The 26,483-nt window shown below is 42.7% G+C and overlaps 1 protein-coding gene across 1 annotated transcript in view; it reads left to right on the forward strand.

The window, feature by feature from the left end:
• LOC126418765 (uncharacterized) overlaps positions 1–26,483 on the forward strand; it is a 272,831-nt gene that overhangs the window by 179,599 nt on the left and 66,749 nt on the right. Inside the window, exon 3 of the mRNA XM_050085691.1 lies at positions 17,086–17,235. Within this exon, the coding sequence (XP_049941648.1) occupies positions 17,086–17,235 (150 nt within the window). The remainder of the gene's footprint in view (positions 1–17,085; positions 17,236–26,483) is intronic.

Genomic DNA, 26,483 nt, shown 5'->3' on the forward strand with positions numbered 1-26,483 from the left:
TCTGGCCAAGATCAATAGCATCACAATGGACACGTGCAGAGAATGTCTCATAATAGTGGGAAATGGTTGAAGATTGCCTAAGGTTTTTTGATGAGGGTTGCTGGGAAGTAACAAGTTGGGATGGAGATGTGGCTTGTCTAAGCCCTGTAGTAGTTGTTTCTATCGCTCCATTTTTATGGCGAAAGACGAGCTGATCTTAAAATTCGGTTAAGAGCTGCAGTTGGCAGCAATAATGTTAGGAATACGGCAGATGAGTGGTCTGTTGTCAAACACTCCAGACCAGGCAAGAAGTTTGAGCGATGCTTCAGGTCTGGTTGCTTTAGTCCAGATATCTCCAGCGGCTTCACTGGTGTGAGGACTGTGACCAAACGGAAGCAGACAATCCAGACGGATTAGGAACTCACTGCCAAGAAAGAGAGAAAAGTGAAAGCTAAGATTAGTAGCAGTCAAAGGGTTAAAACACTAAGAAGGTCTTCTGATATGGAGTAGTCATATGAAGGGAATGCCTGAACCTGTAGCTCGTAAATCTCTGGTAGTGAATACCAGCTAACTTGTATCTTGAAGCCAAGTGCAGTACTTATGACACCTGTGGCTCAAGCTGCCTGCGGAGCGATCGTGTAGTAATTACTGCGGATGTTTGCAATAGTTTGAACTGTAGCTCCAGCTACGCTATTCAGGATGATATCAGATACATCGCAGAAAATCTGAAGATAACACATATCTTCTAGAGTTCCTCGACAACATGGGGCAATCGCACATGAATACGACTGATGTATGGCCTCTCAGCGTCATATCATACACGGCATGGTCTACATCCGAAAGTTCCTGGTAAAATTGTACTCGCACAACTGATTTCCAGAGGCACTGAGAGTAACCAGTGTACTATTATCCCAGTCCCTGTGAATTCATGTTTTTTGAAAACGTCTTTCTCAGCGTCAGTTTTTCAAAAGACAGTGGTTAAATACTCGTACATAGATACACATTTGCTGCAGTTAGTGGGGGAAAAACAATGGTACCGTCTTCAGTTCACAGGGTAACGGTCGTTATAAGTGTGGACTTTCCCATCAGTGCATACGAAGCTTGTTAAATACGGAAAATGGGCTTCTCATATGAATACGAGAGTGGAAAATGAAAAGCTCTTTCTACAGATTTAATGGGTATAGCGGTTTCTCATGTAGAAGGCATAGAAATTGGACGGATGCACGTAGACAGATATAGGAGAGTATCACATTGCTGTAAGAATAATGAGAGTAACGGATGAATGGCAATACATGGTATAAAGGAGGAATGGTCAGTTTTCAGAGATACGACAGGAAGGATCATTCAAAGTAAAGAAACCCTTGTACATGTGGGCTGTAAAATGCAAACCTTAAGAGTAGTGAACACTTTTTCGTACTTGACACTGTAAAACGAATCTCTTCTACTGCAAGCTCTTTGTTTACCACATTTTTAGCGTTGGTAATCTAGACCAAAACAAGCAAAAATACGCAGTAAAAAAGTTCATACCTTCAGAGCCAAGAGCTCTTATTGATCTTCGCTACCGTAAAACACATCTCTTGTTCTGAAAAAGGGCTCATAGCTCTTAAGGAATGAATTCTAGAGCTCATACTTACTAGACAATTTTTCTTTTGTTTCTTTCCATACTACCTCGTCCCAAAACACAGAAAGCAAAGAGCCTGCGGCAGAAGAGATTTGTTTCACAGTATCGAAGTTGAGGAAGTGCTCACAGATCTTCAGGTATGTAGTTTAGAACCCATGTTTACTAGAATTTTTTTTCGAATGATCGTTCCTGTCATTTCCCTGAATATTGACGAATCTTCCTGGGACACCATGTATACAAAGTAAAGTCGAATAAAGTCATAGCTCATACAAATTTGAGTGGTGTACTTCAGTAATCGACTTGAAAGCATACAAGATAACCTGAAATGTTTTAAACTTCTATACGCAATTAGAATACTTAGGAGGAATAACTGAGAAAATTTGTATGTAGAGATAACAGTATAATATTGAGTTACTGATGTCCAACTAGGGCTTGACCCCTTTGTAACATAGCCAATAACAATAACATGTAGCGTAGTTGCGATTAACAATTTATGTGTAAATTGAACCGTCTATAATGAGAAAGATGTCATCTAGCTCCATAGTAAATGGCTTATCTGATCACGATGATAGAATGCCAACAATAAACCATGTCTATCAGTCAGGTATAAAGAAGAAAGGAGAACCTGCCAGAATTGTGTAAGGAGCGATCAAATAGTTTCAATTCGAAGGTCGCACAGCCCAGCATCGGTATGCTAATCAGAAAAAAATCACCGTGATCACTGAGGCAATCATCCCAACTGCGTAGCAGGATAAAGACAGTCTTTTGGGAAAAAACCGTGTCCTGCTGAGTGAAGAAGTCCGTGACCGCCTTCTGCACATCCTCGTCCGGCAGGCATCGGCGAACCTTCAAGGCCTTTTTAAGGAAGTGAACGGGTGGTAATTAATGGCTTGCTCTCGCCACATGTACTTGTAGGTACTAACCAGCATAAAGAGATATTGTTCCTAATAGCTTTAATTATTAGTCTGCAATGAAGTAAATATTTATGTAATGTTTTCAGTAGACATACACCCATTATACCCTGTATATGTTGTCTCAGTTACACTATTCTCATCTAGCAAGGTCCTTTTCTGGAACTCCAGGACATGTAGTAAAAATAAACTTACAGCAAAGCAGACAGTGGAAAGATGTGCAGTCTGCAAGAGGTGCTAGACCTGAATTGAAGAGGCAATGGAGAGAGAGGGTGGAGAAATAGAAACTGGCAGTTGGTTCTAAGGCTATCAAGACGAGAACGCATACAGAAAATTTCAATTTTGATGTTGCGTTTAGGTTTAGCTATCTGTGAGAGTCATGTGGAGACCAGGTTGCAGTTGTTGTAGGAGCAACAGACATCCAAGGTAGTTGAGAATCCAAAGCATCAGAGAAAGGTGTGTTGGCCGTGAAATGCTCAATGACACAGGGACAACAGGTAGAGGAGTGAAACCACGTTGTCTTTTCGGACAAGTCTCTTTTCTGTGTACAGCATCATCTCGCATACATCGGTGTCTGGGGCCTCCTAGAAGAACAAACGTTGCCAATTGCAATCGTGGTCACCATATGGATAGAGCACCTGCCGTTTTGGTGTAGGATGCTATTGGGTACACTACACGATCAACTGATTCACATAACCGGTAGTTTGGACGACGGCTCGAAATGTCCGCGAGTAGCCAGTTATCAGCACACATGTCAAAACACAGGAGAGAGGCCAGGCGCACATTGGGACGCAGCCGACGAAGGGCACAGTAGGGCAGTGCAATGAAAGAAATACTCCACGACGAAGTGTGTCCGCATATTGGTAGGCAGTTTAGCCACTGTCACGCAGTTCTTCCTTGTGAGGGTATCCTGAACCCATGAATCTTAGTTCAGAGTCAGATTCGGATGTCGAAAAGGACATACTAATGTTATTATACACTGAGGTAACAAAAGTCTTGAAAGCAGGGTATAAGATGAACATCAACAAAAGCAAAACGAGGATAATGGAATGTAGTCGAATTAAGTCGGGTGATGCTGAGGGAATTAGATTAGGAAATGCGACACTTAAAGTAGTAAAGGAGTTTTGCTATTTGGGGAGCAAAATAACTGATGATGGTCGAAGTAGAGGGGATGTAAAATGTAGACTGGCAATGACAATGAAAGGGTTTCTGAAGAAGAGAAGTTTGTTAACATAGAGTATAGATTTAAGTGTCAGGAAGTCGTTTCTGAAAGTATTTGCATGGAGTGTAGCCATGTGTGGAAGTGAAACATGGACGATAAATAGTTTGGACAAGAAGAGAAGAGAAGCTTTCGAAATGTGGTGCTACAGAAGAATGCTGAAAATTAGATGGGTAGATCACATAACTAATGAGGGGCTATCGAATAGAATTGGGGAGAAGAGGAGTTTGTGGCACAACTTGACAAGAAGAAGGGATCGGTTGGTAGAACATGTTCTGAAGCAGCAAGGGATCGCCAGTTTGGTACTGGAGGGCAGCGTGGAGGGTAAAAATCGTAGAGTGAGACCAAGAGATGAATACACTAAGCAGATTCAGAAGGATGTAGGCTGCAGTAGGTGCTGGGAGATGAAGAAGCTTGCACATGATAGAGTAGCATGGAGAGCTGCATCAAACCAGTCTCTGGACTGAATACCACAACAAGAACAACAACAAAAGTCATGAGATAGTAACTAGTATCGTGTCGGACCTCCTTTTGCCCGATCTAGTGCAGCTATATGACAAGGACTCAACAAGTATTTGGAAGAAATATTGAGCCATGCTGCCTCTATATCTGTCCGTAATTGCGAAAGTGTTGCCGGTGCAGGATTTTGTGCACGAACTGACCTGTCGGTTATGTCCCATAAATCTTCGATGTGATTCATGTCAGACGATCTGGGTGGTTAAATCATTCGTTCCAAGTGCCCACAATGTTCTTAAAGCCAGTCGCGAGCATTTGTTGCCCAGTGACATGACACCTTGACATCCATAAAGATCCCATCGACGTTTGGGAAAATGATGTCTATGAATCGTTGCCAATGGTCTCCAAGTAGGCGAACATCAACAGGACCCTGTCCGTTTCATGTAAAAAGAGCCCTGCCATTGTGGAGCCACCACCAGCTTGCAGAGTGTCTTGTTGACAACTTGGGTCCATGGCTTCGTAGGGTCTGCGCCACACTAGAACTCTACCATCAACCTGTTGTTGTTGTGGTCTTCAGTCCTGAGACTGGTTTGTGCAGCTCTCCATGCTACTCTATCCTGTGCAAGCTTCTTCATCTCCCAGTACCTACTGCAACCTACATCCTTCTGAATATGCTTAGTGTATTCATCTCTTGGTCTTCCTCTACGATTTTTACCCTCCACGCTGCCCTCCAATGCTAAATTTGTGATCCCTCGATGCCTCAAAACATGTCCTACCAACCGATCCCTTCTTCTAGTCAAGTTGTGCCACAAACTTCTCTTCTCCCCAATCCTATTCAATACCTCCTCATTAGTTACGTGATCTACCCACCTTATTTTCAGCATTCTTCTGTAGCACCACATTTCGAAAGCTTCTATTCTCTTCTTGTCCAAACTAGTTATCGTCCATGTTTCACTTCCATACATGGCTACACTCCATACAAATACTTTCAGAAACGACTTCCTGACACTTAAATCTATACTCGACGTTAACAAATTTCTCTTCTTCAGAAACGCTTTCCTTGCCATTGCCAGTCTACATTTTATATCCTCTCTACTTCGACCATCATCGGTTATTTTACTCCCTAAATAGCAAAACTCCTTTACTACTTTAATTGTCTCATTTCCTAATCCAATTCCCTCAGCATCACCCGACTTAATTAGACTACATTCCATTATCCTCGTTTTGCTTTTGTTGATGTTCATCTTACATCCTCCTTTCAAGACACTGTCCATTCCGTTGAACTGCTCTTCCAAGTCCTTTGCTGTCTCTGACAGAATTACAATGTCATCGGTGAAGCTCAAAGTTTTTATTCCTTCTCCATGAATTTTAATACCTACTCTGAATTTTTCTTTTGTTTCCTTTACTGCTTGCTCAATATACAGATTGAATAACATCGGGGAAAGGCTACAACCCTGTCTCACTCCTTTCCCAACCACTGCTTCCCTTTCATGCCCCTAGACTCTTATAACTGCCATCTGGTTTCTGAACAAATTGTAAATAGCCTTTCGCTCCCTGTATTTTACCCCTGCCACCTTCAGAATTTGAAAGAGAGTTTTCCAGTTAACATTGTCAAAAGCTTTCTCTAAGTCTACAAATGCTAGAAACGTAGGTTTGCCTTTTCTTAATCTTTCTCCTAAGATAAGTCGTAAGGTTAGTATTGCCTCACGTGTTCCAACATTTCTACGGAATCCAAACTGATCTTCCCCGAGGTCCGCTTCTACCAGTTTTTCCATTCGTCTGTAAGGAATTCGCGTTAGTATTTTGCAGCTGTGACTTATTAAACTGATAGATCTGTCAACACCTGCTTTCTTTGGGATTGGAATTATTGTATTCTTCTTGAAGTCTGAGGATATTTCGCCTGTCTCATACATCGTGCTCACCAGGTAGAGTTTTGTCATGACTGGCTCTCCCAAGGCCATCAGTAGTTCTAATGTAATGTTGTCTACTCCCGGGGCCCTGTTCCGACTCAGGTCTTTCAGTGCTCTGTCAAACTCTTCACGCAGTATCTTATCTCTCATTTCGTCTTCATCTACATCCTCTTCCATTTCCATAATATTGTCCTCAAGTACATCGCCCTTGTATAAACCCTCTATATACTCCTTCCACCTTTCTGCCTTCCCCTCTTTGCTTAGAACTGGGTTGCCATCTGAGCTCTTGATATTCATACAAGTGGTTCTCTTCTCTCCAAAGGTCTCTTTAATTTTCCTGTAGGCAGTTTCTATCTTACCCCTAGTGAGGCAAGCCTCTACATCCTTACATTTGTCCTCTAGCCATCCCTGCTTAGCCATTTTGCACTTCCTGTCGATATCATTTTTGAGACGTTTGTATTCCTTTTTGCCTGCTTCAATTACTGCATTTTTATATTTTCTCCTTTCATCAATTAAATTCAATATTTCTTCTGTTACCTAAGGATTTCTATTAGCCCTCATCTTTTTATCTACTTGATCGTCTGCTGCCTTCACTACTTCATCCCTCAGAGCTACCCATTCTTCTTCTACTGTATTTCTTTCCCCCATTCCTGTCAATTGTTCCCTTATGCTCTCCCTGAAACTCTCTACAACCTCTGGTTCTTTCGGTTTATCCCGGCACATCTCCTTAAATTACCACCCTCTTGCAGTTTCTTCAGTTTTAATCTGCAGTTCATAACCAATAGATTGTGGTCAGAATCCACATCTGCCCCAGGAAATGTCTTACAATTTAAAACCTGGTTCCTAAAGCTCTGTCTTACTATTATATAATCTATCTGATACCTTTTAGTATCTCCAGGATTCTTCCTTGTATACAACCTTCTTTCATGATTCTTGAACCAAGTGTTAGCTATGATTAAGTTACGCTCTGTGCAAAATTCTACAAGGCGGCTTCCTCTCTCATTCCTTCCCCCCAATCCATATTCACCTACTATGTTTCCTTCTCTCCCTTTTCCTACTGACGGATTCCAGTCACCCATGACTATTTAATTTTCGTCTCCCTTCACTACCTGAATAATTTCTTTTATCTCGTCATACATTTCATCAATTTCATCATTATCTGCAGAGCTAGTTGGCATATAAACTTGTACTACTGTAGTAGGCATGGGCTTTGTGTCTATCTTGGCCACAATAATGCGTTCACTATGCTGTTTGTAGTAGCTAACCCGCACTCCTATTTTTTTTTATTCATTATTAAACCTACTCCTGCATTACCCCTATTTGATTTTGTATTTATAACCCTGTAATCACCCGACCAAAAGTCTTGTTCCTCCTGCCACCGAACTTCACTAATTCCCACTATATCTAACTTTAACCTATCCATTTCCCTTTTTAAATTTTCTAACCCACTTGCCCGATTAAGGGATTGACATTCCACGCTCCGATCCGTAGAACGCCAGTTTTCTTTCTCCTGATAACGACATCCTCTTGAGTAGTGCCCGCCCGGAGATCCGAATGGGGGACTATTTTACCTCCGGAATATTTTACCCAAGAGGACGCCATCATCATTTAATCATACAGTAAAGCTGCATGTCCTCGGGAAAAATTACGGCTGTAGTTTCCCCTTGCTTTCACCTGTTCGCAGTACCAGCACAGCAAGGCCATTTTGGTTAATGTTACAAGGCCAGATCAGTCAATCATCCAGACTGTTGCCCCTGCAACTACTGAAAAGGCTGCTGCCCCTCTTCAGGAACCACACGTTTGTCTGGCCTCTCAACAGATACCCCTCCGTTGCGGTTGCACCTACGGTACGGCCATCTGTATCGCTGAGGCACGGAAGACTCCCCACTAACGGCAAGGTCCATGGTTCATGGGGGGGACCATCAAACTATACCAACTGAAATCTGGGCTCATCCGACCAGGCTACAGGTTTCCAGTCGTTTAGGACCCGACCGACACGGTCGCGAGCCCAATAGCGGCCCTGCAGGCGATGTCGTGCTCTTAGACCAACACGCTCGCGTCAGTTGTCTGCCGCCAGAGCCCTTTAGCGCCACATTTCGCCACAGATACGCTCTTCGTAAGTCCCGCATTGATTTCTGCTGTTACTTCACGCAGTATAGCTTGTCTGTTAGCACTGACAACTCTACGAACACGCCGCTGCTCTCGATCGTTAAGTAAAGCCCACCGGCCATTCATTGCCCGCGATGAAGGGTAATGACTGAAACTTGGTACTCTCGGTACACTCTTCACACTGTGGATCTCGGAATACTAGATTCCCTAACGATTTCCGAAGTGGAATGTCTCATGATTCTAGCTCCAACTACCATTCCGCGTTCAAAGTCTGTTAAGGGGGTTAGGACGTCAAACGGGCCGACTTCGAGAAGGAGAGGCACCACAGGACATTTTAATTTGCACTGAATCCTGAATCCTTCCTGGTCATGCTAACAAAATTTTATGAATTTATTTGTAAAAGTATAGACAGTATAAATTAAACTGTCCTGTGGTGCCTCTCCTGCTCCAAGTCGGCTCGTTTCACGTCATACCCCCCTTAATTCCCATCGCACTGTCATAATGAGGTCGGAAACATTACCACATCGATCACCTGAGTACAAATGACATCTACGGAAATGCACTACCCTTTTATACGTGGTGTACGTGATACTGCCGCCATCTACACATCTGCATATCGTTGTCGCATGACTTTTGTCACTGTATAACACTTAAATACGGAACAAATCACAGTGTAAAAGCGGATATTTGAGCAACAGAAATACTCAAGGCGAATACACTTAGACGACAAGAGTTTTATGATCATCAGTTCACGAACTAATTCCGTTCAGACTTGAGGCAATTGCACAATGTTTACGAGCTTTTGCGGAAATCTGTATTTTCTGTTTGGTGTAATGCCCAGAAATGCGAGTGAAGAAAACTTCGTTGTTTTCTTATGGTAAGTTTCACAAAATTTGTAATTACCAAGTTTTAAATACTATTTTACTAATTTTTATTACTTAATTACTATGTATTACTATTACTACTACTATTATTACTTAATTACTATTTTACTAATTTTTAATTACTAAGTTTTACTACATTTCTCTCGAAGTAAGGACATAAGCAAGAGTTACATAGGTTACTTTGAAAAATTAAATGGGGAAATTACTGTTATTCATGAGTTGAGCTTAAGATCCAGCAGCTGTAATTGAACGCACGTCCACTGCGTTCTGAAGAAGTGTCAAAGATTTACCACTAGCTTTCGACGTTTAAGATACACTTGTGGACGTGAAGTACCTGTTGCTACGCAATTCCGAGATCGTTCGAGTTCTTGAGATGGAGGACTATAAATTTCTAGGAGAGATGCACCAGTTTGCGATGTCACTTCAAATATTTTTCTACAAATGAAATACTGACTTAATGAGTGCATATCTTTAGTTACTTTGTGCATCGTCTTGAAGAAATGGCAGAGTTGGTCACTGACAGGTTTTTATTCTTGAATCTTTTTAGACCAATCGCTCTTTCCGTTGCCCTTGTTCACGCTGGACAGTGAAATTTTGTGTAAGCTTGGAAACATCAATTTTTTTTCATTTTCTTTGGTTGTTCTTTACTATATCGGTGCTTGGTAAATGAAGGCATGTCCAATTCTGCAGACCCTTTGAGATGTACCGGGTGATCAAAAAGTCAGTATAAATCTGGAAACTGAATAAATCACGGAATAATGTAGATCGAGAGGTACAAATTGACACACATGCTTGGAATGACATGGGGTTTTATTAGAACCAAAAAAAAATACAAAATTTCAAAACATGTCCGACTGATGGCGCTTCATCTCATCAGAATAGCAATAATTAGCATAACAAAGTAAGACAAAGCAAAGATGATGTTCTTTACAGGAAATGCTCAATATGTCCACCATCATTCCTCAACAATAGCTGTAGTCGAGGAATAATGTTGTGAACAGCACTGTAAAGCATGTACGGAGTTATGGTGAGGCATTGGCGTCGGATGTTGTCTTTCAGGATCCCTAGAGATGTCGGTCGATGACGATACACTTGCGACTTCAGGTGACCCCAAAGACAATAATCGCACGGACTGAGGTCTGGGGACCTAGGAGGCCAAGCATGACGAAAGTGGCGGCTAAGCACACGATCATCACCAAACGACGCGCGCAAGAGATCTTTCACGCGTCTAGCAATATGGGGTGGAGTGCCACCCTGCATAAACATCGTACGGTCCAGCAGGTGTTTATCAGCCAGGCTGGGGATGATGTGATTCTGTAACAGATCGGCGTACCTCTCACCCGCACGGTAGCAGTTACAAAACCAGAATCAGTCATTTCCTCGAAGAAAAAAGGCCCGATAACGGTAGATGTGGTAAATTCAACCGATACCGTGACTTTCTCGTAATGTAAGGGAGTTTCCACTACAGTTCTAGGATTTTCGGCAGCCCAAATTCTGCAATTTTGGGCGTTGACAGACCCTCGGAGTGTGAAATGAGCTTCGTCGGTCCACAACACGTTACGTAACCAATCGTCATGTTCCGCCATACTTTGAAACGCCCACACCGCAAATGCCCTCCGGTTCACTATATCGCCAGGTAACAGTTCATGATGCCGATGGATTTTGTACGGATAGCATCGGAGGGTACGCCTCAGGACCAACCAAACAGTAGTGTATGGAATGCCGGTGCGACGTGCGACTGCACGAGCGCTGACTTCCCCGTGCATAGACCAAACCGCTACAGTCTCCATTTGTTCCTGAACTGTCTGAGCAGCATTACGCCTTGTGCTCGGTCGGCCACTACGGGGTCTATTGTGTGAATCAGGGGTCTCCAAACTACAGCCCGCGTGCTGAAACCGGTCCGCGAGAGCCGGCAAACAGGCCCGCGTTAGCTGGCCGGACATCCCCGGTATCCGGCCCGCCAAATATTTGAGGTGGTACCTATACTGCCATCAATTGAGTTTCGAGGCCTATCGCGACCAATTCACTGCGACATTGGCTCTGCTACTCGCTACGACTACATGACTAAACTTATTGTTGCGCCGCTTGAAATAAAAATCCGTTGACATTCTCCACCTCTGCTACGTCTTGCAGTAACAGTGTTGCTAACAATGATTTAGAGATTTCGTTAACTTTGCAGGACGCTTTCGTGAAGAATGTGCAGTGATATACTTTTTTGTCGGTGAAATTCGCCAGAGTAAAATACGCCAGAATTTCGGTCAGGTACGTCCATCAATCAAAATTATGTAATTAAATGAAAATCGTTGTTCGTTTCAGTGCTAGCTATTCCCAAAACCTTCAATTTCTCCAATTTCATCTTTCGTTTAGCCTTACATTACGGTGATCGTGGAGTGCTAGGGTGCTTTAATCCCACTAGGTAGATCTAGGCCCTTATGACTTCGTGGAGGAGTCAATTTGGCCCGCGGACTAAAAAGTTTAGAGACCCCTGGTCTAAACAACCCGTGGCTTCGAACTTCGAAATCATTCTCGCCACAGCTGTATTTGTCAAGGACCTTTACCCATTGGATTCCCCTTCCTGTGGCGATAGGATCGTAACGCTGAACTAGCACATTCCCCATTCTGACAATACAGCTTCACTAAAAGCGCCTTTTCAGGTAACATCAACATGCTGCGACTGCTGGCGCATCTGATTCTCTCTGTCATTACAGCTCCTTTTATACACGATTGTCATGCGCAGTCACTGACCTGTCCAGCGCCATCTGTCAGATATTTTGTGAAATTTGTTTTCTTTTAGGTTCTAATAAAACCCCATGTTGTTCCAAGCATGTGTGTCAATTTTTACATCTCTATCTACATTATCCCGTGGTTTATCAAGTTTTCAAATTTATTCTGACTTTTTGATCACCCGGTAACTTCCATCTAATTATCAATGTTTCTAACACCTTCACCGATGCTGTCGTTGTTATGAGAGACCATCAAGCGGGAGCACATGTGCCGCTCCCGCAGCATACTGTGTCCCGGGCACTGGGCGGCGAAGGCGGGACCAGGCACGATGCTGCCCTGGTCTGTTGTACGGCCGTTGGTTCAACGGAGAGTAAAACGTGTTTAATCTGAAAAGGATACCTGTCGCCATTCAGTGGACGTCCTGTTCCAGTTTCGGCACGCAAATCCCAGCCGTCGTCGCTGATGAACAGCTGTGAGAATGTTGTGTACATAGTTCCGCGTAGTCAGCGCGTACACAGCTTTCCCACTAGAGCGCGCCCCGCTAGGCACAACAGCGCAGGCGCAGCGCTCGTCCGTCTCCGCACTACGAGATGGCGCTGTCTTAGAGACGGACCAAAGTCTGCTTCCGCCGATCGGAGTATTAGTATGAGATTGCTGCTAACGTAGAACCTTTTCTCCTCGCGGATCACACTCGCGCAGTGATACCTGAACGCGCGAGGTATTATAACGAGTGTACAGCCCTCCGATTCGTCAGTCTGCATTAGTCTGCATTTGTCTGTACCAGTCTGCGCCTAATAAGATTATCATATTCCTGTACATAGCCATGAAGGGAAATGTATAGACACTTTGTCAAGTATCAAGACCAAAGGAACTTCAGATTGTCAGTTGGAAACAGCATCCAGAATCAAGTTACGTAATATCTATGATTTTTATTATTTTAATAAATGTGTGTGAAAATTAATCAAGTTGTGTTTAAAGTTGGTCACCGTCAATCTGCAACTCTAAGCGTGCAAGTGGCATTTCTATCGTCTGACCTAACGGCAGAAGATAAACACGCCACGATAAGACCACAAGACATATTGCTGACACTGGCCTACTTTGTTAGAGCGACAAGTCAAATAATCTGATGGTATGTGTACCGAAGGTCTTACAGTACGCACGCCACAGAGAATGAGTGCATGAACAAGGTACCAGCTGTGGGCACCCATGCGCAAGAATGATAGCTTAACGATCTTTTAGGAGACACTGTTGTGAGTTCCTTGTTTCGTCTGGGCGGTCAGTTGCTCAACAGCTGCATGTCTGTTTATAACACTACTTTCCGCTACTACTATATCGTAACGTCAAAGTTGGAGGCAGGTCTTGAAATAAAACTATCTTGTTAAAGTAATTATGGTGTAACGCAACAGAGCAGTGTTACCCTCTGAGAGGAATTTTGTTATGTTGACCGTATTGTCCCTAACGGAGGAGGCTTATCGGCAGTGAAAGCCAGAATTACTTAAATATTCAAACAGTAACAAACAATAATTTACTTATCCAAACCGTTCAAAGATAAAAAAAAGGTCGCCAGCCTAATTAGGCATGAGAATGATTAACATTCTTGTTTAAGAAAGTAGTTATGAGTAAATGAAACAACAAGTTTACTGTTACCACTAACCGTTTTATTTATTTCCACGACGCGTTTCGAAGGTTTAAACCTCCATCATCGGGTGGATTTACATTAGTTAGTATTGCATTTGTGTGTGTGTTGTGTTACGATTTTTGGAGGAACTTGTGGCACTGCCTAGTGGAGAAACAAGACACTATTTCAGAATATGGTTTAGGATTACTTCTGACAAGAAATTAAACTGATATCTAATGGTAAACATTAAATAAGTAAACTAGAGTACCTCCAGTGGTCACAGGTTCCTTTTGCTGTCGTAACACATCACATGTATACTGCCACATTTGTAAACAAATATGGCGTCTGGAATCAGCTGGGTGCAAGGTTCGTATAGCAGAAGAGAAGACATAATCGCAAAGTTCAAAGAATATACATTATTATAGAATAATTGTTTAAAGCATTTGGAGGTGTTTGTTTTGAGGTGTCGAATATATGTGTGTGTACTTCAGGTGGTATATAAATCCAATTTTGACAGGTTAAAATAGCTAAACATTCGTACTCGTTTATACAATCAGGTGAAATGTTAAAATGGCTTAAACTTCATACTTGTTAATAAAAATTAGGTGAAATGTTAAGACTTGAATTACAATGATCATATTGGCTACAGCACTAAAATCATACATAGATGACACTCTTTGATTGGAATTAATAAACAGATGTGAGAGGCTGGAGGCAGAAGGAGAGGAAGAGAGAGGGAGAAAGTGTGTGTGTGTGTGTGTGTGTGTGTGTGTGTGTGTGTGTGTGCGCGCGCGCGCGCGCGCGCGCGCATTTTTAGGAGTGTAGGCAGTTGCTGAAAACAGAGATGATACTATTGTAAATATTGTAATTTTTGTCATTTAAGATGGATTCTGGTTGTTTCATTTGGTGTTTGTATATTTGGAGTGTTTCAAGGATGTCTAGTTTTCTGCCTTTTGGTTGGATGTGTAGGATGCTAATCCTTGTGTTGTTAACATGGTGTTTTGTTTCATGTAGGTGGGTAGCTATTGCTGATGTGTGGTATTTTTTGTTTTTTAGTGCTGCCATGTGTTCCTTGAACCTAATCTCAAATGATCTGTTGTCTGGCCTATGTAGAAACAGTCACAGTCCAAACATTCAATTTTGTACACACCTGCGTGATGAAGTGGGTTTCGCGTGCCGATGTTGTGGGGTAACTTCTGTCCAATCTTGTTGTCTGTTGTAAAGGACTGGTAACAGTAAACTTGTTGTTTCTTTTAATGTCAGTAACAGTCACGGTAAAGCCTAACATACAAATGTTCGCATTTAAAGTTATGAGTAACTTTAACGGACAAACACAACCTATATTTTGCCACACGCGAGTGCAATGAACTCTGGCACCTGCATATGTTAACGTTAAGTTTGGAGTTGACAGCAAGACCAGAACAAACTATTTGCATAAATATAACAGAAACGATACACACTACTATCTTCAGGGCTTAGTCAAACTGAGTGGTTTCAATAATATTACTATTACAGTGCACTTTAGAACAAAAAATTGGACATAGGTTCAATATTACTTTTCAAACATATTCCTATCTGACATTAAATATAGATATGTTGTACAGCAAAAGTAGCTACTGTGCATAGATTAAGTCTCTCACTACTAAACACCTTTTTATTTAGAATGAAAATTAAATAGAATTCACTAACAGATTACTTCTCACTGTCTTTTGAATAAAGAAGTTACTGTTTTCATAGATAGTTGTCTTTCTATTAATCGTTATGTAGCATGAGCACAATAGACAAACTATGGATCCTGTTGCAACATTAATATGCACTTTCAATACACAATAGGAACCTAATATTGTACAGAATTTCGCTTGAATAGCAAGAGTAATTGAAATTTGCTATAATTAACTTTGTGCATTTGAACTACTTTCAGTGGAGGGGGGCCATTAATCTTGACCACTGTAGCAGAGCATACTAAACACGTTTTTAATACACTAAAGAAACAAGCCCATAACAAGTATGAACATGTAACCTTCAATTAGTTCTCAACTCTTACTGCAATAGAACACAATTTGACATATCTGTAAGAAATTGACTCACCTTTTGCGATTTACAACAAGCAGCAATGTGATCATTCACTAAGCAAAACTTTACAAGCCTCAGTTTTAATAACTTTTAATTTTGAAGTTGGCAACAACTTATTAATAAGCAGTTTTAATAGAAAAATTATTTTCAGCAAGCATCATGTACTTTAGCTCACTCTCTTGCCACATTAACTTTAACTTTCTTTTTACTATGTTCAAGAGGCATTAATTAGTTAAAACACCAGGCTTTAATGTTCTTTCAATAAGGACACCCGGTAATCACTTTAGCATGGGAAGGACCCTAAGTGGAAATGTGACAGAGGGATAAAAAATGAAGGTAGGTATAAGAGTTCGAGTATAAGTTACCTTATATTTCCGCACACTAAAACATCCAATGAGCTGATCCTTCATTTTACTTCTTGGTTCCTTTCTAGTGACTGGGCAACGTGGTAGCGAATGCATGTTGGTAGGTGGATTTGCAGATAGAATTGCTGGACTCTGTCATTTCTTCGTGGCGATGATAGACACCAATTTCAGAATAGTTCCAGCTGTTTATCCATCCATCCGAGGCATTGTAAAGCGTCAGAAAGATCCTCTCTTGGAACCAGCACAATATACAACTTTTACATGGCCAGTGCACAGTTTGGTAGCTCGTCCCCGATTGACGCTTTGTTCCACCTTTTCTACCTAGGCCAACCAAAATTTGCGCGGGCGCTACACAGTTTCGTTCCCGAGGGGAACCACAACACCTTTTACATACAAAACAACTAAAAACCCTAAGTGAGGATCAGCAGTTTACATAACACCAACCAAACGTATTAAATAAAACAGAACATTTGCACATATTGACATTTCTACAAAAAATTATTGAAACAAAATTATTCAATCTCAAAGATAACCAAAGACATTAAGTGAGAAAGACAAACATATCATTTGCTCATATCGTACGTATTACATAGGTCACACTTCCCACATTCTAACAGACATCAAAGTTTTTAACAGAAAAAAGAATAAACACTCTCATGGTATGGATTCAATCCAACAACATTTACAGAAACTCAACAATATAACATTAAATAAAACAAAAGGCAAAATAAATCAGTAGAGCAGTAGTGCTATGGTGTTACATGTTCACCCGTAGCCATTTCAGCAGCAATCGTTCACCCTTGTCATCTATGGAACTTGGTGCGCCAGTTTCCTCGTCCCCCATTTCGCCACGTTTGGTGTACTTTAACCATGGAGGCCCAGGAATAGTTCAGAGTCTTAGCCGTTTCGGAAATTCTGCCACCCTATGGCCAGAAAGCCAACGATCATGACATTTTGGGCGGCAGATAAATCGCTCCGTTTTCACATATCGACAATGACTGCACTGTTTTCCGCATCCCCCGACTTGAGTTATATACCCTTCATGCTAGTGCTGCCACTTATAGTCTGTGAGGAGTTATTGCACGTTGACGTCGAACATAGGCCATTGGCACAGTAATGTGACTAGACTGTGTGCTACTGCCTATTGCTAACTGTGTTGATTAAACTCGTAAGGCTCATCTAATTACAACATGTAATACTTTCTCCACTGTTGCAGGAATCAAGCCATGTGTGCCCGGTACAACGCTCATGGTTGAATGCAACAGGTGCACGTGCGGTATTAATGGCAAGGCCCAGCAGTGTACGAAAAATAAATGTCGTTCTAGCTCAGAACCAGTAAAAAGCTCTCGCTTCAAGAGTATGACAGGTGAATAGTACATTGAACTTATTATTTATCTCATGAAATGGAGTGAAATATATAGAGTTCTATAAGTATAAATTATACTTAATTCACTATAATTACAGTCGCCGCGTGGGATTAGCCGAGCGGTCTAGGGCGCTGCAGCCATGGACTGTGCGGCTGGTCCCGGCGGAGGTTCGAGTCCTCCCTCGGGCTTGGGTGTGTGTGTTTGTCCTTATGGTAATTTAAGTTGAGTAGTGTGTAAGCTTAGGGACTGATGACCTCAGCAGTTAAGTCCCGTAAGATTTCACACACATTTGAACATTTTTTTTTTTCAATTATAGTCTTTCTTTTCCTTTTGAGTCAGTCAAATACATTCTATGAAGACGCCGCTATTGTTTATTTTTATCGACAAGGCTAAACAGGGTGAGCCACCTCAAACCTGCAGCCCTTTCCATTTGCTGAACAGTCCATGCGTTAGAGGACTGGGTCTTTTTTTTTTACGTGTTAAACCCTTTGAAGTGTAAGCTTGGCAAAAGAGCAACATTTCGCAGTATTTACATCGCAACAGTATATTCCGACCGCCTGCCCTTTCTCTTTCGGCACCGAGCGAGGTGGCGTTGTGGTTAGCACAATGGACTCGCATTCGGGAGGACGATGGTGCAAACCCGCGTCCGGCCATCTTACTTTAAGTTTTCCGTGATTTCCCTAAATCGGTTCAGGTAAATTCCGGTATGGTTCCTTTGATAGGGCACGGTCGACTTCTTCCCCATCCTTCCCTACACCAATGGGACCGATGACCTCGCTGTTTGGTCGCCTCCTCCAAATCAACAAACCAACCAATCTCTTTTGGCGCATTCCTCGGATAATTTTGCGAAAAATTTCTCGGTCAGCATTACCACCATTATAACACTGTACCTGTATTTTCAAGAGGTTTTCACTGCCGTTAAATAATTGACTAGTATAAGGTAGCATAAAAAAACAATACTTGCATCCTTCAGCAGAAGAGTGCAAACCATTGTACCTATAATATTTCCGCATTTATTCAAATTAATTAAGACATTTTACTATTTCTTCACTGCTCGCTCTGCTCTATCTTGAAATAAAGTAAGCTTATGGTTGTGGTACTTGTAACTGAACAGTCACATACAGTTCTCTTCCTCATCGCTGGTAACTACATATCCTACAAATAATTCCATTCAGACTATTATACAAGTACGTCCAGGTTTTACTTTGTTTCAGGATTGTGGTTTCACTCGCGCTGCAGTTTTACTTTTTATAATTATCGTTCTTTTCCACTTGCCTATTTATTTTCACGATGTATCTCACCTATAATATTATACTCGTTTAGAACAATACTATTTTATTCAGTAATATCTTTCAACCATGTAAATAAGTTATACAGAACTGCAACCAGTCACATTTTTGAATATTTATGGTTTATTCAATGAACCGGTTTTCGAACCTTTTCAGGTTCATCTTCAGATGGTTTCAGTAAGTTACATCATTACTGCTAGCATAATGCTGGGTGCTGGCTCTACGACAAATAGATGGGTCACACTTTAATGTATCGCCATGACTATAGCTTATATGTCGATATGGATTTAAATTTAGTTTTTACTTACTGCGGCAGTATAGGCGGTTTTTTTTCGATTAGTGTCCATCTATACTTTCGCAGTAAGTAAAAACTAAATTTACATCCATATCGACAGATAAACTATAGTCACGGCGATACATTAAAGTGTGACCCATCTATTTGTCGTAGAGCCAGCACCCAGCATTATGCTAGCAGTAATGATCTAACTTCCTGAAACCATCTGAAAATGAACCTGAAAAGGTTCGAAAACCGGTTCATTTAATAAAACATAATTATTCATAAAAGTGACTGGTTGCAGTTCTGTATAACTTATTTACATTCAACATACAGTCACGATTCTAAAATATCCGTAATGGATAAGCATAATCTATCAACCATGTCTCCAAAATTTGCTCTGTCTTGCTATATTTAATTTATTTCTCTGAACTATTGCTGTAATTTTGTAGTCCATTAACTCAAGGCCTCATATATTTTATCTACACTAAATAATTTTATCTTATAACGTTAGTTGTTTTCACTTTAGTTTTATATTAAACATTAACAACTGTCGTATTTGACAGTCAACTGAGAGACTCGTTGCATGCTCTTAGTTTAAAATCTTTGCTCTCACAAAATTTGTAACCACACATATTTATCTGTGCACCTGATAATGGGTTAACAGCTGAACAATTGTTGTACGGTAGCAAATTGTGTAGAATGTTACACAGGTGGTATGTGTTTTTCATTCATAAAGTGTAAAATATGCTACCAAAGAACAGTCAATTAACTCAATTCTGTTTTATCCGCACCTGTGTGGCAGACGCCATTTTTGACGTTCCTCTGCTGCTACTATCTATCCCAACTCAATAAAATCGACAGACACTAGCAGGAAGATTAGTACTAAAACATTACAACTTAATCGGCCTTGGACATTCAAAGTAAGAAAAAATGCTTTAGTTTTGGAATGATCCTCATTCTGAAACTACGAATGAAATATCAGTTACTGATACTAATGGTTCAGCTACAACAAAAACGTGTTACACCGAATGAAACCCGGAGAATGGGTTACTTTCCTGACGTCTCCACAAATCTACACTCCTGGAAATGGAAAAAAGAACACATTGACACCGGTGTGTCAGACCCACCATACTTGCTCCGGACACTGCGAGAGGGCTGTACAAGCAATGATCACACGCACGGCACAGCGGACACACCAGGAACCGCGGTGTTGGCCGTCGAATGGCGCTAGCTGCGCAGCATTTGTGCACCGCCGCCGTCAGTGTCAGCCAGTTTGCCGTGGCATACGGAGCTACATCGCAGTCTTTAAAACTGGTAGCATGCCGCGACAGCGTGGACGTGAACCGTATGTGCAGTTGACGGACTTTGAGCGAGGGCATATAGTGGGATTGTGGGAGGCCGGGTGGACGTACCGCCGAATTGCTCAACACGTGGGGCGTGAGGTCTCCACAGTACATCGATGTTGTCGCCAGTGGTCGGCGGAAGGTGCACGTGCCCGTCGACCTGGGACCGGACCGCAGCGAAGCACGGATGCACGCCAAGACCGTTGGATCCTATGCAGTGCCGTAGGGGATCGCACCGCCACTTCCCAGCAAATTAGGGACACTGTTGCTCCTGGGGTATCTTCCTGTTTTCTCTATTGATCTGTGTTCAGTTTTTCAAGGCCTATCCAGTGTGCCAACTTATAACTAAATCTGAGGGGGGTGCGATGGGGAGGTTCCCTTGTAAGAAACAATGTTCACAATTCTTAGAGACTGACCTGACCTGTGTGTAATTACGGCATTTGCATGGCGATGTGTCTTACTGCCCGAATGTCAGGAAAAATATTATGCAATCATCACTTGAGGTAGTTCTGTGGAAACGTGTAATATGATGTGAAATTACATATTAAGCAACCCGTCATCGTTAACAAGTACACTCATAACTCAGAAAGGGCTCTTAAGTCTGTTACTAGCGACCTTTGGAGGAACAAATGTTGAAACCGATAATGATCACGTTGAGATCAGTCACCATTTTCATGCTTAGAAAAGGACTGTTTAAAATCCCACCAGTGAATCGACAGCAGCGTGCAAAATATTCGACTTCACTACTTGAAACCCGTCTCAAACTTTGCAAGCTTCACAAAAGCCGTGAAGACGGATTGAGAGTCATGACTGGATAGCTTTGTGGGTAAGACAACTGTTTATAAGCCGGCCGCTGCCTGCCGCAGTGGCCAAGCGGTTCTAGCAGCTTCACTCTGGAACTGCGCTACCGCTACGGTCGCAGGTTCGAATCCTGCCTCGGGCATAGATGTGTGTGACGTCCTTAGGTTAGTTATGTTTAAGAAGTTCTAAGTCTACTGGACGATGACCTCAGACGTTAAGTCCCATAGTGCTTAGAACCATTTGATTTGAACTGTTTATAAAGATAGGGCTCTGGGCTCAAATCCCGGCTCGGCAAACAATTTTAATTTGCTAGGAAGTCTCGAGAACCCAAACACTTGTAAACAGTCAGTTTGCTTAGACACTAATTTTCGTATTAGTAATTTTCAGCCATTACTGCATAGTGAGTTTTAAGTAGAATAAATTAAATTCACCGCAAACCAAAAGCTGCAGATGCATCAGCACCAGCTGGTTAAGTTTCTGTTTACACACGGGTCTTCGTTTAGCTCTGGTTCTAATGTCTTCTGCAAGAGGTGAAGGCCACGCGGGGTAGCCCAGCGGTCAAGGCGACTTGTAACTGTTCGCGCGGCTCCCCCGTTCGAGGTTCGAGTCCTCCCTCGGGCAGGGGTGTGTGTTGTTCTTAGTGTAAATTAGTTTAAGTTAGATTAAGCAGTGCGTAAGCTCAGGGACCGATAGCTTCAGCAATGTGGTCGCATATAACTTACCACAAATTTCAGATTTAAAGAAGTGAAAAGAATGGGTATTTAACTGGGCGACTCAAGTCACTGTCTGCGTATTTTTTGACGTTTATTTTCACGTAAACTGAAATTGTAGTATGGTAATAATCAGAACCATTTCAGCAACAGTACTTAAATTGCTTCCTTGACTGCTGGAGCTACTACATTATTCCTTGTCATATGGATGAACACTGATTGACGAAGGATATAGATTGCCCTTATGTTGTACAGATGCAGGGGGAACTGGCTGTTGCCTGGAAACAGCTGGAAGCTTTGTTGGCCACAGTCGATAGGCTTCAGACAGCCTGCTCTGAGGTGTGGAGTCCATGGAGCAAATGTGAAGAATGCTCTGATACATCTGGTGCCGAAGGATCACTGATGCCTTGCGGCTTCTGAGTGACGCATCCAGGCAGGCTGACGTTCTTCTGACAGTTAGTAGCGAACAGTGGCGGTGTGTCAAATCTCTGGGTGGAAAGCGGAAGTGTGTACTGAAAACACGGCTGTCCCTTTATGACTCAGAAACAAGTTTGAAATAGTGACTACATCTGAGCAAGGACGGGACACATCGTCGTTTGGGACTGGGGTCTATTTTCCTGTCAGGTCAGATCTAGATGAGACCATGGGACTCCTTGTCATCGAGATCTTCCACTTTGGGTAGATGATGAAGCCTCTTAGGGTAGTAGCGGGCGGATCGAGGAAGGACGACAGTGACCACTCTATTGCTTGCCTGGGGGCTTGTTGGAGAAGTGGAGAAGGCTCTGACGCCGACCACTGAGCACACTGGTTGCATCTAACTGCACTGGACGTTCATGTCGACCCGAACGACGCCTTCCGCCTGCGTTCAGGGGCCATTCTTGGTTCCTAGGTGCTTTCGTGAAGGCAGCTGGCCTAGCAGTCAGCGTAGAAGCAGAGCCACCGTTTTGCAGCATTCTTCTCAGAACCTGTCGCGGTGCTCTAATTTGGAGCCGAGGCAAGTGGAAGGCTTAAACCAGAGACTCAGTCGATTCTGAGACGATCTTGAATGCAGGTTTCTCTCTCTCTCTACTGTCGGATGAATAACTGTTGGCTCCGCCAAACGTGTGGGTTTCTTTAGGATACAGAAATCCGTCCTCAGGCCGGATAAGATACATTTTCCGTTCAGACAGGGAAGAATATCGTCCCTGTAGATTAAAGGGACTGGTATTTGTCATGACAGAGTGGAGAAAGACGAAGTTAGCTGCAGGAGAGTCCATGAAAAACGTCTCAGATCTAGTCTAAACGATACCAACGCTCACGTAATACTAGGAACAGAAACCATATGATGTAGCTATGAAATTCTAAGTTTCGATTGGAATGAAACTAAGAGTGCTACGGGGTACCCTGTTCATAGTCTGTAGGCTGGGTGCCGTATCATCATAATGCCGTGGCCAAACGCCACACAGCCGGGTTGCCTAAATGCAGGGCAGCCTTGAGAGAGAAGGAAGCGCACACGTTCGCGCGCACGCACGCACGCACGCACGCACACACACACACACACACACACACACACACACACACAGCTATATGCAAGTGGTTTGTTTTAACTTGAGATAATGACAGCCTCTTTTGCATGCAGTTGCGTGCCATTACCTTCCATTAGCTCTCATCACCCTGTTAACACCAATATGATTCTATATGTATTGTTTATGAGTGGATGCCTAGTTGAACGAGCTGCACAGTTTGTGACTCCCAAGGGATTCGCCTTCGATCTTGATGGTGCGAACCGTTGTGATTACTGTGGTGCGCCATTTTTCATTCGGTGTTCATGTTGCAAGTTAATGGTTTGTCTTGAATGTCGGCCATATGCATTTTGTGAAACATAATACGAGGGTCACTCCAAAAGAAATGCACACTACTTTTTTTTTAAACCCATCTTTTATTCTACATGTTTGAAAGTTTTACAGTGTGTAGATACAGCCTTTAGGAACAATATTTTCATTTCTCCACATAATTTCCATCCCTCTCAACTGCCTTACGCCATCTTAGAACCAGCGCCTGTATACCCGCTCGGTAACATTCTGGACCAACCTGTTGGAGCCACTGTTTGGCAGCGTCCACAAGGGAGTCATCATCTTCAAACCTTGTTCCACGAAGAGAGTCTTTCAGTTCCCCAAAGACATGACAGTCACAAGGAGCCAGGTCAGGACTGTGAGGCGGGTGTATCAGTGTTGTCCATCTGAGTTTTGTGATCGCTTCCACGGTTTTTTGACTGACATGTGGCCGTGCACTGTCGTGCAACAGCAAAACATCCTGCTTTTGCCGATGTGGTCGAACACGAGTCTGTCGAGCTTGAAGTTTCTTCAGTGTCATCATATATGCATCAGAATTTATGGTGGCTCTACTTGGCATGATATCCACAAGCAAGAGTCCTTCGGAATCGAAAAACACCGTAGCCATAAGTTCTCCAGCAGAAGGTGTGGTTTTGAATTTTTTTCTTGGGTGAATTTGTATGATGCCACTCCATTGATTGCCTCTTCGTCTCTGGTGAAAAATGATGGAGCCATGTTTCATCACCTGTCGCAATTCTTCCAAGAAATTCATCTCCACCATTCGCGTACTGTTCCAAAAGTTCGCTGTATACCGTATTTCTTGTTTCTTTGTGAGCCACTGTCAACATCCTGGGAACCCACCTGGCGCAAACCTTTTTTAACGCCAACACTTTCAGTATTCTGCAAACACATCCTTCCCATATCTCAACGTAGCGTGACAATTCGTTCAATGCAGTCACCAATTCGTTAACTCTCCGCACATTGTCTGGAGTGTGTGCAGTACGAGGCCTGTCGCTGCGAGGACAATCCTCAATATTGCCGTGCCCGCTTTCATCACGTAACCTGCTTGCCCACCGACTAACTGTACTGCAATCGACAGTAGCATCTCCATACACCTCTTTCAACCTCTTGTGGATGTTTCCTAATGTCTCGTTTTCACAGCACAGGAATTCTATGACAGCACGTTGCTTCTGACGAACTTCAAGTGTAGCAGCCATCTTGAAGACATGCTGTGACGGCGCCACTCACGGGAACAGGTTAAACTAAGTTTGAAAACATGCGGGAAGGATGTATCTACACACTGTAAGACTTTCACACTTGCAGAATGAAAACTGTATTTTTACAAAAATAGTGTGCATTTCTTTTGGAATGACCCTCGTACACACGTCCCGTAGAAGGTTGATCTCTGCAGCTCCATGACACTCATCATCTGTCGTGCTTCTGATGCAGATGGTGAGTCTTTAGCAGCTAATACGTCGCCCGTCACACTCTTTAACACGACACTTTTAAGTGAGACTTACTAAAGATTGAACTTCCGACATCACACTCAAGGAGTTCCCTGTAAGTGTCTCGAAAACGACGCATCATTCGAAGAAACGTTGTAAACGTAACAGTTTTCTGTTCCATCAAGATGCTTGATTTAGGTAAGTCCTCTTACCTATCTACATCTACATCTACATCTACATCTACACCCATACTCCGCAAGCCACCTGACGGTGTGTGGGGGAGGGTACCTTGAGTACCTCTATCGGTTCTCCCTTCTATTCCAGTCTCGTATTGTTCGAGGAAAGAAGGATTGTCGGTATGCCTCTGTGTGGGCTCTAACCTCTCTGATTTTATTCTCATGGTTTCTTCGCGAGATATACGTAGGAGGGAGCAATATACTGCTTGACTCTTCGGTGTAGGTATGTTCTCGAAACTTCAACAAAAGCCCGTACCGGGCTACTGAGCGTCTCTCCTGCAGAGTCGTCCACTGGAGTTTATCTATCATCTCTGTAACGCTTTCGCGATTACTAAATGATCCTGTAACGAAGCGCGCTGCTCTGCGTTGGATCTTCTCTATCTCTTCTATCAACCCTATCTGGTACGGATCCCATACTGCTGAGCAGTATTCAAGCAGCGGGCGAGCGAGCGTACTGTACTTTCGGATTGCATTTCCTTAGGATTCTTCCAATGAATCTCAGTCTGGCATCTGCTTTACCGACGATCAAATGATCATTCCATTTTAAATCACTCCGAATGCGTACTCCCAGATATTTTATGGCATTAACTGCTTCCAGTTGCTGACCTGCTATATTGCAGCTAAATGATAAGGGATCTTTCTTTCTATGTATTCGCAGCACACTACACTTGTCTACATTGAGATTCAATTGCCATTCCCTGCACCATGCGTCAATACGCTGCAGATCCTCCTGCATTTCAGTACAATTTTCCATTGTTACAACCTCTCGATATACCACAGCATCATCCGCAAAAGGCCTCAGTGAACTTCCGATGTCATCCAGAAGGTCATTTATGTATATTGTGAATAGCAACGGTCCTACGACACTCCCCTGCGGCACACCTGAAATCACTCTTACTTCGGAGGACTTCCCTCCATTGAGAATGACATGCTGCGTTCTGTTATCTAGGAACTGTTCAATCCAATCACAGAATTGGTCTGATAGTCCATATGCTCTTACTTTTTTCATTAAACGACTGTGGGGAACTGTATCAAACGCCCTGCAGAAGTCAAGAAACACGGCATCTACCTGTGAACCCGTATATATGGCCCTCTGAGTCTCGTGGACGAATAGCGCGAGCTAGGTTTCACACGACCGTCTTTTTCGAAACCCATGCTGATTCCTACAGAATAAATTTCTAGTCTCCAGAAAAGTCATTATACTCGAACATAATACGTGTTCCAAAATTCTACAACTGATCGACGTTAGAGATATACGTCTATAGTTCTGCACATTCGTTCGACGTCCATTCTTGAAAACGGGGATGACCTGAGACCTTTACCAATCCTTTGGAA

This window comes from Schistocerca serialis, chromosome 9 (genome assembly GCF_023864345.2).
Source record: "Schistocerca serialis cubense isolate TAMUIC-IGC-003099 chromosome 9, iqSchSeri2.2, whole genome shotgun sequence".
Taxonomy (NCBI): domain Eukaryota; kingdom Metazoa; phylum Arthropoda; class Insecta; order Orthoptera; family Acrididae; genus Schistocerca; species Schistocerca serialis.